The sequence below is a fragment of the Eschrichtius robustus genome, chromosome 8, assembly GCF_028021215.1.
Source record: "Eschrichtius robustus isolate mEscRob2 chromosome 8, mEscRob2.pri, whole genome shotgun sequence".
NCBI lineage: Eukaryota > Metazoa > Chordata > Mammalia > Artiodactyla > Eschrichtiidae > Eschrichtius > Eschrichtius robustus.
Window position 1 is genome coordinate 106,633,956 of NC_090831.1, and position 17,863 is coordinate 106,651,818.

General features: G+C 38.2%; 1 protein-coding gene across 2 annotated transcripts in view; it reads left to right on the top strand.

Annotated features, from left to right (window-relative positions):
* The window catches only part of CALU (calumenin), a 28,565-nt gene that overhangs the window by 911 nt on the left and 9,791 nt on the right, over positions 1–17,863 (top strand). Inside the window, exons 2-3 of one of the 2 annotated variants that reach the window (XM_068549400.1) lie at positions 9,093–9,324; positions 13,916–14,109. In XM_068549400.1, coding sequence (XP_068405501.1) covers positions 9,104–9,324; positions 13,916–14,109 — 415 coding nt within the window. In that variant the 5' untranslated portion in view covers positions 9,093–9,103. Of the gene's footprint in view, positions 1–9,092; positions 9,325–13,915; positions 14,110–14,182; positions 14,377–17,863 lie in introns of both variants that reach the window. The other variant, XM_068549401.1, reaches the window with a different exon arrangement.

Genomic DNA, 17,863 nt, shown 5'->3' on the forward strand with positions numbered 1-17,863 from the left:
AAAAGCTGCTTTTGCATCAAGGCAAAAAGCTCCCTGGGTCTCCTGCTAAAACTTCAGGGCCTTTGATCTGAATTCCTAAGTGTACAAAGTCCCAGAATAGTGTCTTTGAGAGTTGAATTACATTCACTTCCTGGCATGAACCATAAAGTCTACGTTAATGAGTCAGGAATAAGGTTGCTTCTAATTTGTTTTTGTAGCTTGGAGGTGGAGAACCGTGGAATTTCTGATAAATTATTCTTTGCCATAGAATGGGACTTGACACAAGACAAATGCATGTTTGACCTCATTCAGTAGATTTAGTTAACCGGGTACCCAACGGTGGTCATCATTGAAGAATTTATGTATTGTAGTACAAATGAGGGTCCAGAGGTAACCTGTAAATTGTATTTGTGTGGCGAGAGATCTGAGTTTACCTGGGCCTAATCTGAGATTTACAGGGATTCAGCAGTCCCCAATAGGATTCTTTTGAGAATCACAACTGGGAGAAACACGAGCTAACAAAGATGAATGGAGTGTGTCTGAGTGGATAGTACTCAGATACAGCTTTGAAATCAACTCTTAATCATCACTGTTAATATAATCGTTTGCTTCCATTCGTCCAGTGATGTGTCAAAAGATACTTAACGGCATTTTATGTACATTGCACCAGTACTGGAGATCAGTACACTGATTTTAACACGCATTTTCTCTGCGTGTGGCACACGCATGGTGTAGCCAGGGATAGCCATTGGAGATGCTTGCTAGGCCGTAAGGTCCTAGTTCCCTGTCTTTATGAACTCTTAAATATGGATGTTGTTGATGCTGTGATTTATGTATTAGAGTTAAGACAGCTGAAATAACACTTTTCTTGTTGCTGGCTGATGGCCAGATCCGGTAAGGGGAATTGGGGGTTGGGGAGCACTGGCAGCTGGCAGGAACTGTGTTGCTCCCAAGTACCGTCCAACTAATCCAATAAAATGTTTTGGTATACAGAAAGTGCAAGACACTGTGTTAAGGACTGTAGAGGGGAATTAATTTATATTAGCTGAGATCCCTGCCTTCCAAAAATGTACATCTACAGAGGAGCTAAGGAGACAACTTAGGATAGCCTATGATCATTATTGTGGAATGGTACAAACAAGTCTTATAAAAGTTTAGAGGAATGTGTGCAGATCACTTCCAGCTGGAGTGATCATAGTAGGTAGGTCTTTTCATCTAGGATTTTAAAATTATATTTATTTACATTTGGCACTAAAGCAAGGATTCCCAAGCATTTTATGCATGTTACACATGCACAGCAAATTACAACTAGAGACCAAAACTCTTGTCGCTACATTTTACATAGTATTCCTATAGTAATTAATTATGTATTGAAGTTTCATCTGCCAAAAGGAAACTTTGATTCTCCCAGAGTTTCTAAGAACTTAGTTCTTAAAGGAAATTTTCTTTACTCTGTAGCAAGAAAAATTTTAAGTTTATACTGGGTTGCTTTGGTTATAGAACTAATGAAACCTGAGTAATAGTTTGTCATTTCAAAGCTTTTCTTCTACAGCCAAAGTTTGCACTTTTATATACTCAACTAATAAACATATGCCTTCAGTCACACAAATAATTAGAATATATTAATGAACTAGAATGAATTAGAATATATTAATGTAAATTTGTTCCATCGATCACTAGAGAAATGTTGAATAAATGGCTTGTCATTATCATAACTTTTATCAAATCATGAAGGGTGACATTATTACTTTAATATGATAATCCATTGGTGGTACTTGTACTAAAGTCTGTAAGTGAAGAAGGTCAGATAGATAACCAGATACCTTTAATTCCTAGACTTTATAACCTGAGCCTTAGTATAGTTAAATTGCTGTCAGGCTCTTGCCCTCAATCCCCAATTGAAGTAGACACTTAAGTATTGAGATTCTGCTTTTGCTGCACTATAGAGGAATGCCTTTTTTTCTCCCCCCCCCGCCCCCTAAATATCCAACTCACAGAATTGGAATTTTACCACCACACCCATTTCTCCCACTATTAACATTGAGCAGTGGGTCTTTGGTCAACCAGAATAACTGTGGGGTCACCCACTGTTAACGTTCTTGAGAAGTTGAATTTAATCCAGACATCTAAATTCCCCTGAAAAAACTTACTTTTAAGTGTTCTGTGACCAGTGGATTTTTATAAAAAATGATTGGGAAGGAGGGGAGAAATGGCATGAATTTAGAGCTGTCAGGGAAATTTTTGAATGGATAAAACTAATTCTTAAGGCTTATCATTGTTTTTGAAAGAAATTCAAGTCTATGCTGTTACCTTTTTTTCCTTATAAATTAACTGGAGCAATTCATGAAAATAACTTTGCAGGAGACCGTTATTGGTGATGTGCTGCAAAAGTATGATAGTAACTTGATACCTTTTCTGTTCTAGCCCTTTATTTGTGTCTCTAACATTGCGTGATGCAATAGAAGTATAATACAAGCCACATATGTAACTTTAGATTTACAGGTGAATATTTTAAACATGTGAAATTAATAATTTATTTAATCCAATACATACAAAAATACCATTCTTTTGGCATAAAGTGTAACACACCACTTCTTTTTTTTTTTAATTTATTTATTTTTTATTTTCATTTTTGGCTGTGTTGGGTCTCCGTTGCTGTGCGCGGGCTTTCTCTAGTTGCGGTGAGCGGGGGCCACTCTTCGTTGCGGTGCTCGGGCTTCTCATTGCGGTGGCTTCTCTCGTTGCGGAGCACAGACTGTAGGCGCGCGGGCTTCAGTAGTTGTGGCGCACGGGCTTAGTTGCTCCGCGGCATGTGGGATCTTCCCGGGCCAGGGCTCGAACCCGTGTCCCCTGCATTGGCAGGCAGATTCTTAACCACTGCGCCACCAGGGAAGCCCCACACCACTTCTTAATTCACACTAGCCACATTTCAACTGCTTGGTAGCCACATGTAGCTAGTAGCTCTTGTCCTGGACAGTGCGGGTCTAGTTTTCTGTTTAAGAAAAAATATTAAATGTTACCCTTGGTGAAGGAGGGACAGAATTTGAGGAAGAGAAACTTATAGGTCATTTGAGAAATGGGAGATGGGGAGATGCATTTTTCACAACCATTGATTTACCTTTAGATCACATGGTAAGTTCACAGGCCTTCCTCAGAAAAGAAAAAAATCTCAAATAACTTAACCCTACCTGAAAGAATTAGAAAAAGAAGAACAAACAAAACCTAAAGTCAGCAGAAAGAGGAAATAATAAAGATCAGAGAGGAAATAGAGATTTAAAAAACAATAGAAAAAATCAACAAAACCTAGAGCTGGTTCTTTGAAAAGGTAAACAAAATTGACAAACCTGTGGCCAGACTCACCTAGACCATGTGGTAAAAACTCATACAACCAAGTCCTTCATTTATGTAGTATATTATGTTTTCCTAATGTTCTGTTATCCATTGATGAATAGCTTTCATGACGGAGAAAGAGAAGGGTCTTAGCTTTCTATTATTTGGTTTCCATTTGGTTGAAAAGAGAAATATGCTTCAGAAATAACTGCACTAATGTAGTTCTTCAGATGCCTTGTGTAAGAAGTTGTTTTATACGCCTTCTCCCATTGTTCCACATTGTATATTCTGTGTCTTGGGAGATATCCTTTGTCTTGGGAGATATCCTTTGTTTCTATTTGGACATTTTTATGTGTATATGGATTTAGATAAATTTAGTAGTCTCTTTTTTTAGTGTCTATATTCATAAAACAAGGGGCCTTTTGTTAGTTTCTAATAGCCAGGAGTTGATATATTATATGTGGGCACAAAGTGCATAGTTTTTAAAACTTACTAAAGTGCAGATTTTTCATTGCCCGCTGCAGAGAGATAAAGGTAGGACCATTGCTTTGTCCAGCAGGTGGTCCTTGATGACCTTTTTAGGCAGTTTCATCAGTAGTGATAGAAACCCAGATTTCAGGGTGACAGTAGGTGGTGAGGAAGCAGAGACAGCAGTTTCTAGAGACCGTATGGATGAAGGAAAGGGAAGAGCATGCTTGAAGGAATAATGGGGTCTGAAAAAGACTGATTTTGGATTATGAAGACCTGAGAAATATTGATTGACAGAATGGAGGAACCTGTGGAGGGGCAGGATTGAAAGTTTAATTGAGAAGGGAAAGATAGAGAGATGGATAAATGATAAAGCTGAATCACTTGGCTTTTATTCTGAAATTCTTCTTTTATCACTGTATCAAGATGTTACACCTCAATCTTAAATGTAGTTTTCCCTCTAAATCACAGTGAATCAATCTGTTACATTTCTTTATGTTACACGGTATCAAAACTTTACACAGTATCCTTCCCAGGCCCTGATAGTGTTAGTGGGCTTAAACATTAATTCAGGGCTTCCCTGGTGGCGCAGTGGTTGAGAATCTGCCTGCCAATGCAGGGGACACGGGTTCGAGCCCTGGTCTGGGAAGATCCCGCATGCCGCGGAGCAACTGGGCCCGTGAGCCACAACTACTGAGCCTGAGCGTCTGGAGCCTCCGCTCCGCAACAAGAGAGGCCGCGATAGTGAGAGGCCCGCGCACCGCGATGAAGAGTGGCCCCCACTCGCCGCAACTGGAGAAAGCCCTCACACAGAAACGAAGACCCAACACAGCCAAAAATAAAAATAATAAATAAATAATAAATTTTAAAAAATTAATAAAAAAACAAAAAACATTAATTCATATTATAACATTTGGGGTTTGCAGAAGTTGTCAGAGTGTTATGCAAGAGTTGTTAGAGTATTATTCTGGGGATGTAATTAATCATTTATAAAATTTTCCTGCATGGGAAGCCCCCTTGTTACTAGACATAAGGAAAATCCTCTGTTGCAGTGACTCTTGATTTTACTTGATTCTGTAAGCCTCTAACATTATAGATATTATTTGGATATATCACAAAATAACAACATAAAACTCATTCCTTCTCTCTCTAAAGGATTTTATTTGTCTAAAGAATTATTTGTAGTTTGAAATGGAAGTTTCATTTTGTCCTAAAATAAAGGCATACTGTGATGTTTGAGAGAGCCACTGAATCTGATTTTCTCTTTACTGTTCCACTGATCTGATTGATTAGATTCAATTATTGAAGAGTGGGCTGGAGTGTTATTCTCCTAGGGGAGCGTTATTTTACTTTATAAAATAGGGTTTGTGTCTTAAGAATAAATGTGTGTTTTTCCTTCAATCTCCTTTTCCAATCTGGAGAAATGGCTTGAAAATGTTTGCTTTGCTACCTAAAAATGCAAAGAATTTTTATGCTATTGTTTAGAAAGTAATACACATAAAAAGATAATACACATGACTGTGTGCTCATTTACAAAAAATAAGACAACACAGCAGTACAGTAGTGAAGTTCACTCCACACGAACCTTACCACCCACCCCCATGTCTTCTCCTTTCAGCCTAGGGGTTATTGCTGTTTACAGATAGATCTTTATCCTTCCACACCATTTTCGTGTATATATGTTATATTTTATACAAATGTAAACAAGCTGGGGAGGTTGTTGGATTTTGCTTTTTATATAAATGAGATCCTGACATTGTTTTACAACATGCTTTCTTATTGTTGTTTTTGTTCACTGAACATATCTTGGTGCCTTGTCAGTTTCAGTGTGAATAGGTCAGCTTCATTCTTAAACTATGTTGTGTTCCACAATATAGATTTAATATGTATTTGTCACTACTTTGGTTTAGTTCATTTTCCTTTTTTTTTTAAATCATTATAAACTATTATCATTGAACATCTGAATTGAAACATCTTTGTATACAAATTTGGGTATTTTGATGGGATAGCACGAAACAACATTGATAAACTTTCAGAAGCATAGCCAAGTCCTAACATTGGTGAACAGCTTAAGAATAGTACCACCTTCTTCCCCTTTCTCTGTGGGTCTTATGGCAGTGCTGCCACATTGTTTCCTCTGATGGGTTTTCATCTGTATTAACAACTGTCCAGCAAAATTACTGTTTTTGTGTGTTTTCGAAATGGGCTCTTGGGGAAGTGACTGCCTCCCATTATCTCCTTAGCTAACATTTCTGTTTGTCTTTTTGGCATTGTCCTAGTTACTCTGGAACACTTTCTACTCTCTATTGATGTATCCTTCTCTGCCATTTCTGGACCTCCCCACTTAGCTGCTTTCCTATTGATCACAAATAGTGCCCTTGTATGCCCTTTTACAGCCTGAAAGTTGCTCAAGGAGACCTCAGGTTGTGCCTTTGTATAATCAGCTAAATTGTGTTAGCATTAAACATATTCCTCTATTTGCTTTCCTTCCACTTTTGAGGAATTTTTATGTAACGTAACGTGCTCACCGTTAGCTGTGCTAAGCATTTTTTAGTTTATTAAATCCAAAATGCTTTGTAAATCCAAGCAAATACAATGTAACTTCTTTTAGTTACTATTTGGGGGTTACAAGGAGATGGATACATTAAAATATGTCTAATTTATTGGCATATGTGATTTCTTTATCCCTTGACACAATTCACTTTCTTCCTTCTAATTCCCAAAACTTTGAGGCAGGATCAGATACATGCAGTTTCTTCATATTAAGTGTACTCTCAAGTCATATTTCTTAAGATATTATTATGGCCATTTGAGAATTTGGTTAGAATACTGGTTCTCAACTTGGCTGCCTTTTTAAAATATTTATGGTTAAGGGGGAGGGGTTCAGTGGTCATTTATAAAAACTCCCCGGGTGATTTTAGGGTACAGTCTAGGTTGAGATCACTGAGTTAGAAGCAATGCTGAAAGAATTTTTATAATTAAAAAAAAATTTATATATAAAATATGAGCCTTAGATTAGATAGTTCCACTGGTGACATCCTGGTGGAAGGTGAAGCCTGTGGCTAATCTGCAGATTAGGACAAGATAATGCATTTAACTTTCATGTGATGCTGTGTCCCTCTGTACTGTAGCCTTGTATTAGTTTCCTAGGGCTGCTGTAACAAATTACCATAAACTACATTGCTTAAAAGGACAGAAATTTATTCTCTTACAGTTCTAGAGGCTAGAAATTAGAAATCAGAGTGTCAGTAGGGGCATGCTCTCTGAAGGCCCTAAGGGAGGATCCTTCCTTGCCTCTTCCTAGCTTCTGGTGGTTGCCAGCAATCACTGACGTTCCTTGGCTCGTAGATGATCACTCTAATCTTTGCCTCTTTCATAATGTGGCATTCTCTTCTCTGTGTCTGTATCCAAATTTCCCTCCTTTTATAAAGACACCAGCCATTGTATTAGAGCCCATCCTACTTGATTACATCTGCAAAGATCCTATTTCCAAATAAGGTCACATTCACAGGTGCAGGGCTTAGGACTTCAGCATATCTTTTGAGGGGGGACACAGTTCAAGCTACAACAGGCCTCATGCCCAGTAACCACCTACCCATCCACTAAGGGAGTGACTGGTCATAAGAGAAAATGAGTAAGTGATAATATGAAATTATAAAAGTTTATACTCACCACAGGGGGGAGAAGCCTTCAGAATCTGTGTTCTACTGATAAAGGATTAGTTAAAATATGAAAGCCTCGGAAACTCTTTCCCCTTGATTTTTTTATTTTTTATTTTATTTTATTTTATTTTTTGGCCGTACTGCACGGCATGCAGAATCTTAGTTCCCCACCAGGGATCGAACCCATGCCCCCTGCAAGTGGCAGCATGGAGTCTTAACCACTGGACCGCCAGGGATGTCCCCCCTTGATTTATTGATTGATTGATTGTTTGATTGATTGATTGATTTATATTTGGTGGTGTTGGGTCTTCGTTACTGTGCACGGGCTTTCTCTAGTTGTGGCGAGCAGGGGCTACTCTTCATTGTGGTGCGCGGGCTTCTCATTGCGGTGGCTTCTCTTGTTGGGGAGCATGGGCTCTAGGAGCGCGAGCTTCAGTAGTTGTGGCTCGCGGGCTCTAGAGCGCAGGCTCAGTAGTCGTGGCGCATGGGCTTAGTTGCTCCATGGCATGTGGGATCTTCCCGGAGCAGGGCTCGAACCCGTGTCCCCTGCATTGACAGGCAGATTCTTAACCACTGCACCACCAGGGAGGTCTTTCCCCTCTCCCGCCTTGATTTTTTTTTTTTTTTTTAATTTTTATTGGGGTGTGGTTGATTTGCAAAGTTGTGTAGGTTTCAGGTGTACAGCAAAGTGAATCTGTTACACATATACATATATACACTCTTTTTTTACATTCTTTTCCCATATACCGCCTTGATTTTTAATTTTAAAGTTTTCTCTAAAACCTTAACCTCTCTGGACAGTACCATAGGTTATCTGTCAAGAGTTCTAAACAGTTTCTATCCTGCAGCTTCTCTGCGATTTTTTGTCACTGTTTTCGATAAGATGTTCCAGCCTTGTGCTTGTTCATCAGAATCACCTGTGACTGCAGAGATTCTGAACGTACAGTGTAGAGCTGGGGAATCTGTACTTCGAACAGTATTCCAGGTGGTCCTTATACCTGGGTAGGTGTGGGAAACACAAGTATACAGAATGATAAGGCAGTTATCCATCACTGTACCATCTCAGTGGTTTGATCTTTGAAGGTGATCATTGGTTCTTATCTGACAACCATCAGAATCACCTGGAAACCATTTAAAACTACAAATGCTTGGGTTCAGCCTCAGAGATTCTAATTCAGTAGGGGAAACTTTTTTTTTTTTTTTTTTTTAATAAAGCTTCCTAGGTGATTCTAATAACCAGCCAGGTTTGAAGACCAGACCACTGATATAATACAAAAGTAAACTATTTGGAGTCAGTAGGTCTGGATTTAAATCTTGGTCCTTTCACTTTTAAATCTTAGGAACTTGGGCAAAAGGAGTAAAGTTCTACTTTGGTGTTTTTGAAGTGAGACCACTTACAAGGTGGATGTTCCTAGTAATTCCTTGTTCCTGTAATTCCTTGTCAGCCTACAATCAGATGAGGAAAACTGGTGAATATTTCTCAGAGTAAAACTGGGAAGTCTGATGTTCTACCATACTTTTTTTTTATGGATTAAGTAATAACATTTGGGATAATATCAAATTAATATTGTAACTGGATGTGAGCTTTTAATTTCTTGTTTCATTATTAAGCATACTGCTTCCTGAATGAACTACCTTTCTTTTTTCTTTAAGATCTGATTATCATGGACCTGCGACAGTTCCTTACATGCCTGTCCCTGTGCACAGCCTTTGCCTTGAGCAAGCCCACGGAAAAGAAGGACCGTGTACACCATGAGCCTCAGCTCAGTGACAAAGTTCACAATGATGCTCAGAGTTTTGATTATGACCATGATGCCTTCTTGGGTGCTGAAGAAGCAAAAACCTTTGATCAGCTGACACCAGAAGAGAGCAAGGAAAGACTTGGGTAAGGTGCCAGCTCTCAGGGGGTTAGTTAGAATAATGACATTTCTTTATAAATCAACTCATTCCTTTTTTCTCTTTTGGCTCAGTCACTCAGTAAAGCTGTATTGAACTACATCTTCTGAAAACTAACCACAGAATTGCTACCACTAAAATTTAATTAAGCACTTTCCTGCATTTCTCCATTGAATAATAGTTTTTACCTCATTCTACAAAGCAAAGTCATTTATGCATAAAATTGCCAGATACTGTAGGACTCAGCTTAAACTGCATCATCTTGACCCCAAAGGAACATTACATGGGGGTTTTCTCAATCCTGTTGCTTTTAATTTTTAAAAACTATCTGTCACCTATTTATTACTGACCATGCCAAGTCTTTGAGTGGATAATAAACTGCAAATTAGACTCCTGGACTGACTAATTTCTGTAGAGTTTATGGTTTCCAAGGATGTCCTTCACCCTCTTTGGTTTCATTGTCAGATATTTGCTTAACCAAAAACAAAACCAAACCAACCTTGCTTTTTTTTTTTTTTTAATGTGGACCATTTTTAAAGTCTTTATTGAATTTGTTACAATAGTGCTTCTGTTTTATGTTTTGGTTTTTTGGCCGTGAGGCATGTAGGATCTTAGCTCCCTGACCAGGAATCGAACCTGCACCCCCTGCATTGGAAGGCGATGTCTTAACCACTGGACCTCCGGGGAAGTCCCTCAACCTTGCCTTTTAGAAGGTTGTAATAAGCAGTGGTCTTAATGTCAGAGTATGTGTTGCTATTTCAGTAACAGCTGGGCCATAGTCAGGTTCTGTGGCTCTCTCAGCAGGCATCTTTTTATTTAAAGAGTTGATTTGGTAGAATTCCAGTTGATTATTTCTGAGGATCTGAGAATGTCTTTTTTAGCTCTTTCAAAGCCTTGCTTTTTAAGGAAATGCAGGTTAATTTAGTGAACATTTTCTCCTCAATGAAAGGCTACCATTGGTGTAACTTTCTGAACTATATTCAAGAGATTTGTCTGAAAAGTTATACCACATAGGAATTTCCAAAAATATTTTGCCCATGGATAGTGCTGTGATTAGAAGGCATTATAGGATTTGCTTTGGGTGGTACTTCAAAATAAATTTATTCTTTCAACGGGTTTTCTGCTAACTGAAGGATATAATATTTTATTCTTAAACACTCACAGAAACAATCAAAAGATTTTGCTGTGTAGAATGAGAAACTCCTAAAACATTTGAAAGTAGATAGAGAAAACAGAAATTTATCAAAGAGTTAGTCTTCTGTTAGGTTGTTTTTCTAACTTTGAGGGACCATGCTCACTTTTAATTTTAATCTTAATCTTATAACTGTGCTAACATTCCAGGCTGAAAATAGGGATGCATGAGGGTGTTCTCAGTCTTCGTGTCTTGCCTGTTAATAACATGCATGTCCAGCCTACATTTTGGTCTGCACATGTCTCTGTGCAGAATTACTGTTAAATAATGAAGGGCCCTTAGGTTTGGTGTCAATCCAGGTGTTCTGGCTCTGTGTAGGTACTGGAATAGCTCTGCTAACAGTCTTCAGTAGAGAGAAAATGTTTCTTTTTGTCATCAGTAAATATCAAAAGTTCAACACATGAGCGGACTCCATATTTGATTAGAATAAGATGGTTAAAATCATGTTTTTCATGGAATGTATGAATGAACTAAGTACTATTTTCCTCTCCCAAATTGGAGATAATGGCAAATATCTCCAGTTTATAAGGTGATGTACTGTTGCAAGCAAGAATTCCAGGTGAACTTTTTTTTTCTTTTAACTTACTGTGGCATTTCTACACATTATTTGGTACGTGACTATGCATCAGAGGTTGGGAACAACAGATTCCCCCTTTCCCATCTATCTAGGAGGCCAGTAATTATTAGGAGATAAGATCATTGTCTATGCTTGTAGTTGCAAAAATTCACTACTATTTTTAAATCCTTAGTTATAATACCTAAAAGACTTCAGGAAGCACTTAAAAACAATTTTAATATCCAGTTTTTAGTTCCTTTTTCTTATGAAGAATGTTGACAAATGGAAGATTTTTTCTTGTGTGTGTATTCTCAACCCCACCCCCAAGAAGTCTAAATATACTTAATTTTCATTTATGTGTCCTTCAAATGATGATTTATTTATTTTGAGGTGGTGGTCCTTAATAAAGTTTTCACCCTTGATATATTTGCTATAGAAATGAACTAAAGCAGTTCATCATCCTTTTTTGGGTCACGGGCCCAGTCCCTTTGGCAGTCTAGTGAAAGCTAAGGGTAAGTGCACACATATGAATATATGTAAAATTTTGCATGCTGAAAATTTCTGGAATATTTTGAACCCTCCTGGAGCCCATTTATTGACCCAGGTTGTTAAAAAGCCAAAGGATTTGTTTGATGCCTTTTGAAATGTAGAGGCATATGTTACCTCTTAGAAATAATATAAGATCCACTAGGTACATTGTGTCTGTCCTGGAGTGAGTGCTTATTTAGTGGCATCATGGATCTGTAGGGTTCTCCAGTGTCATAGAAATACAACACCATTAGCTTCATAAATTTACACAGGCTTTTAAAGATCAGAGTTTAGAGCTTCATGCCTGAAATAGGACATGCCCACTTCCAATGTACTTTCACAACTGCCTGCAGGCTGGATAGCTAGCAAGATAAGGATGGCTTTTTTATTTTTAAATGGTTGTGTGGTTATTTTTGTTGTTTTTAAAATACGTGACGGACCGTATGTGGCCCACAAAGTGAAAATTTCTTCTTATCTGTCCTTTTTCAGAAAAAGTTTGCTAACCTCTGAATTAAACCATTTGGGATATTTCTGTTGGGATGAATAGAATGGCATTTGGCCAACTTCATTAGGAAAAGCCCATCTTAAACAGTCATATGCCTTTTTTATCTGAGTGTTCCTTCTCTTTAGGCTGTTTATAATAGTTTAAATTTTTGTTTCAGGAATAAGTACCTTGCCCTTTTTTTCTTAATGGTACAGTGGCAGTCTTGGTAGCCAATATCTTTCGGACACAAACTGGATCCCATTATAGATAATGCAGAAGTTTGGGGGCGGTTAAAACTTAATTTATTAATATTGTTAAAATTCTACAGGTTCAAGTTGCAAAAAATTTTTGTCCTGTGTCCATGTAGATAGAGGAGGATATTTGAGGTGACTTCTTACTGCTTTACATTTTAGAGCAAAAGCTGTAAGATTCTCTGAAGGAAAATGTTTGTTAATTATAAGATTTAAGTAATAGACAATCATGGCTAACAGCATATCAATATCAAGATGAATTTGTGTTGCTTGTATTCTGTGATTCTAATCACTTTCCATTGTTGTATTCATGAGATGAATACAAACTGGGGAAAAACATTATTTGCTACCAAACGACAGTCTTTCTCAGTCCTACAAATAATAGAGCATAGGAGTATGCCAAGATTTCAATTCCATTAGAAGTTGTTGGGTTTTTTTGTTTGTTTTGTTTTTTTGGCCGCACTGTGCGGCATGCCGGATCTTAGTTCCCCACCAGGGATCGAACCTGTGCCCACTGCAGTGGAAGCACGGTGTCTTAACCACTGGACCGCCAGGGAAGTGTCCCCCATTGGAAGTTTTGATTTAAAGTTCTTGTGACTTTACATAGGCTGTCTTAGCTTCTATAAGTAAGTGACTGCATCTTTATACAGCAGTTTTCATATCATGCACATATTTTGAAATCCTTAAATAAGTCATTAAAAAAATGTCTGTCATTAACATAACAGATCTAGAAGAAAGAAACTCATGGAGGGCAAAGTATATTGATTCTTTAGCTTTGTAGTTTTGCTTTATCATCTGCACCCTAACCCTCTCAGCTTATTAACATTCTCATAATCAGGAATATACATTCTTACCACATTACTTCTTCAGAGCTCTCTGGTTTTGTGTTTATATGTAAAAATCCAGTTCAACATAGTGTATAATAAACTGCTAGCCATTTTTAAAAGTAAGCATGCTTCTGTCTCTGTGTACCTGTTTTGGGGTTTTAAAAAAAGTAATCTTGACTTTAGGTATAAGTGATCCTGGAACTATTTTTGATATCTCTGTATTTTTAACAGAAGTGTTTCGGTTTTTTTTTTTTTTTTTTTGAAAACACAGCTGAATTTTTTAAAGTCTGGTTTAAATTTTTGAATTTTTAGAAAACCAAGTCAGTGGTTGTGATTGTTTACCCAGAAATTGAGATTCTCGTAAAAGCAATAAAGAAAAATGTAAGGATTTGCATGTTGTTTGATACTAAGAGTGGAGAACCCAGATAGGAATGGATATTCACTCCTGAATTCTGACCACTGGCTGAAACCTACCTCTAAAGGGATAGTCCGGATTCACTTTTGGATCCAAGTACACCAGCCATGGACTGTGCTTGCCTTGTCTGGATGTCTCATTTCAGACCAGCAACGGGCACTTAAGAGAAAAATTTTCAATGGCCTGTCTGGCAGTTTTGTTTTGGAAACAATTTTTATTTCCATGCTTCAGCTCTGGGCAACCCCTGTGGCCACAGCACACACCTGGCGAAGTCCAGAGCCTTGTGTCCTTTTAACCTCTTGCTGGATTTCTCTGCATTTTCTACAGAAAGATTGTAAGTAAAATAGATGGCGACAAGGACGGGTTTGTCACTGTGGATGAGCTCAAAGACTGGATTAAATTTGCACAAAAGCGCTGGATTTACGAGGATGTAGAGCGACAGTGGAAGGGGCATGACCTCAATGAGGACGGCCTCGTTTCCTGGGAAGAGTATAAAAATGCCACCTACGGCTACGTTTTAGGTAGGTCCCTACTATCTGGGGGAAAAAGCTTTGTGGAGCCGGCACCTTGAAACGTAACTGTTTTGTCTTGTAGAATGATTGTAGATAAAATAGACGCCGATAAAGATGGGTTTGTGACGGAGGGGGAGCTGAAATCCTGGATTAAGCACGCCCAGAAGAAATACATATATGACAATGTTGAAAACCAATGGCAGGAGTTTGATTTGAATCAAGACGGCTTAATCTCCTGGGATGAGTACAGAAACGTGACTTATGGCACTTACCTGGGTAAGGGGCAAGATGTCAGCCTGGCAGAGACCATGGTCTTGAGTCAAAGAAACAAATGGGTCACACAGTGAAGGAAAGGAAAAAATTATGCTTATCTGAGATAGTTTGATGCTGAGCTGATTCTCCTTCCCTTTATTAATTTTGATTTTGTATATTATGTATTTTTTAAAATTTGTTTTATTTTGGTTTTCTAAGGTCTGACATCTTTTACATCTTCGGCATTTCAGATACATTTCCCCATTTTTTCTTGCTGTCATCCCTCAGAGAGACCATTTTTGTAGTAGATCTCGTTTAAAAGGCTACATTGTTCCAACAATGCAAAGCAAGAGGCTTTGAGATGTGTCAAAGCCTGACATGGTCACATTAAAGTGTTGGACCTGAAATTCAGACCAAATTAGATTTCTTTGTAACTGGTGAGAATAGAAGGAAAATTACTGTCTTTCCTTAATAAAATAAAGATCAAATATAATAGTTTTCCTTGATGAAATTTAACTATTTCAGTATGTCTGCTTACTGAAGTTTAGAAATGAACTATTTCCCATTTGTTTTCTCTGGCACATGAGTTTGTCAGCCTGCTTTGCAAATGCTTCAAGGCAAATAAATGTGACTTTGATTGCTTTCTGTTGATTTGGTAGCTTGTATGCTTGGGCCACCTGTTAGTAATTTTCTTTTACTTATTACACTTGCCTGCTGTTGAATGCTAGGTGGCGATCTTACTGAGTTGATGACTTAGGGTGTTTTTGTTGGTGAGATTCCTCTATTGCACATGGTTACAGTTTGAGACAAGAATGTATAAATGTTACTTCTTGCATTTTTATTCTGGAAATTAAGTAAATTTCTGGGTTAAAGCAGGCATTCTCCGTCACTGACTAACAAGCAATGAGTGTATGATGGTCTGTTTCCCCCACTGGATAGCCAGCTGTCCGTGTTAATTACAGGACTGCATGCATTTCTGTTGAACAGATTTTTATTTCTGTATCAGGCTTGTTCTCGTTCCTAAGACTAGAGTGGCAGTCTCTCTCTATGCTTGACACTTACCCAAGAACCAAACATATCCTTCACCCAATTAAAAACACGTGTATTAAAAAGTCAGTGCAGATAGAGAGGCATCCATGCTTCTTGCTCTCTGGCTGAGACCCAACACCCTCCTGATTTATTTGGAATTAATTATAAATGTAAAGCAGTGGGTAGGCTATTGGTGATCTCAATAGAATGGTGTGTTAATAAATCTCAGCTCAAATCTAGTCACTCACTTGCTGTCCAGAATGAATCTTAAACTCTTTGTATGATTATGTGCATAAAAATCTGTTGAGAGCTTTGTTGCCTCACAGGGCAAATGATTCAATGTAATGGGTATTTCTACTGACTGAGACTGCATAAGCTGAAGCTCTGGCTGGAGAAACAATGTCTTTATAAGGCATCTTTCCCTGGAGGCCTGTGGGTGGACGGTGCTCGGGGTAATGAGGTGCCTTACAAAAGTGCTGAGGAGTTTTTGTGAAAGCGTGTTCTTGGTTCAACTGAGTTCAGGTATAAATCATTTTAGCTTTTAATCTGCTTTCCACAAAAGGAACATTAACCCTGTCTCTGCCACAAGTAAAATATGAGATACTATGATCCACCCTGCCTATACCAAAACTAGATCACGAGCCTACCCAGGCCAGATGGCCCAGTAAACTGGTGCTTAAGACAGATAACGGCACTCTGAGCAGTGATGATAGGCACATGAGTTTAGTCATTAAAAATAAAGTTTTAAAGCTTCCTTTTTCATCCTTATATATGTGCATGTTATCGGGCTACTTGATTTCAGTCACCATGTTTTAACTAAGGAGGAGAGAAGGGCTCTTAGCTAAGAATCTACTCTTAATGTATAAGTTGTCTTCTGTTATCTTTCTTATTTATGTTACATAGTTTGTACTGAAGCTTTATTTGTTTAGAAGAAATGACTTAGTATCTGCGAAAGATCGTACTTTCCTTAAATTCTTTGTCTCTAACCTGTTACGGCTTTGAGTATACACGTATAGGGTCCGCAAAGCCTCATGATTCAGTCAACTATCTCACTGAATTTTGGCACTCAACAAAGAATGAAGCTTCAAGTTGCTCATCTCTCAAAATAGAGCAGTAGTTTATTGTTGTTGTTTTTAACTGTGCTTAAAGTATGGAAAGATTGAACTACCGTATCGAAAGTCAACAGTGTAATGTTATTAAGGGACCCTGTGGGTCTTTTTCATAAAACTAGTGCTGTATCTTTTTTTAAATTTGACCAATATGTTGTAGGAACAATCATTTCTTACCTTTAATGTGGTGTCTTTTCCTTTCAAAATATCTTCACATGTTACCTTATTTGGTCTATACCAAATATCTAGCAACTCAGATTGAAAAGGTTTTTTTTTCCTTTTCTGCCATGAACTCCACATTTTTTCAACTTAAAGAAACAAAATTTCATTTTTCTAGATTCTTACAGAGAGACTAAATAACTACTGCTTGTGCAGTTCAACATCCTAACAGATGGATAAATCCAAATTTAATTTGGTTGTAATCTAATGTTTATCTTTTGTAACAGCTTTATTGAAGTAAAACTGACATACGATACACTGCACGTATGTAAAATGCACAATTGATGAGTTTTGACACGTGTATGTATCGGTGAGCTCATCGCTACAATCGAAATAAATGAACATTTCCATCACCCCCAACAGTTTCCTTGTGTCCCTTTATAATCCTCAAGGCAACCACTGATCTGTTTTCTGTAACTCGAATTTGTTTGCATTTTCTAGAATTTTACAAAAATCGGGGAGGGGGGGTAGTGAACAGTATTTGTATCTCGTGGTGTATTTCTGAGTTGGCTTAAGAAGCGACAATGTGACCATTCAAAGTGGTGTTGTTCTGGTACTTGAATCCAGATGTCCTATAATGGGATAGAAGGCCTTTGATGTCTGGCTTCTTTTGGCGGGGGCGGGTGGGTGCTGCACTGCACAGCTTGTGGGATTTTAGTTCTGCTGACCAGGGATTGAACCCAGGCCCCCGGCAGTGAGAGCTCGGAGTCCTAACCACTGGACCGCCGGGAAATTCCTGATATCTGGCTTTTTAATGAGAACCTAATGTTTAATCAACATAGCAGTGGCTAACATTTATTAAAAGCCAATTCTGTGCCAGGCACTGTTCTAGCACTTAACTTCTATTTATTTGCTTATTTAGCCTCATAACAATCCTATGAGGCCGGCACTGTTATTATCTCCATTTTACAGATGAGTAAATTGAAGTACAGTTAAGTTACTTGCCCAAGGTCACATGGCTAAGAAGTGGTAGAGTTAGGATTCAAACTCAGTATGACTTTAGAACCACCGCTGCCCCTTGGCTATATCTAGAAAACTCAAGCTCTTTGGTTGCCCCAAGAGCAGTGACAGTGAAGCATTGCATAACGGATTACACAGTCCAGGAGCCAGGGTTCCATGTTGAATGGCAAGCATTTACATTCAACTCAGACCTG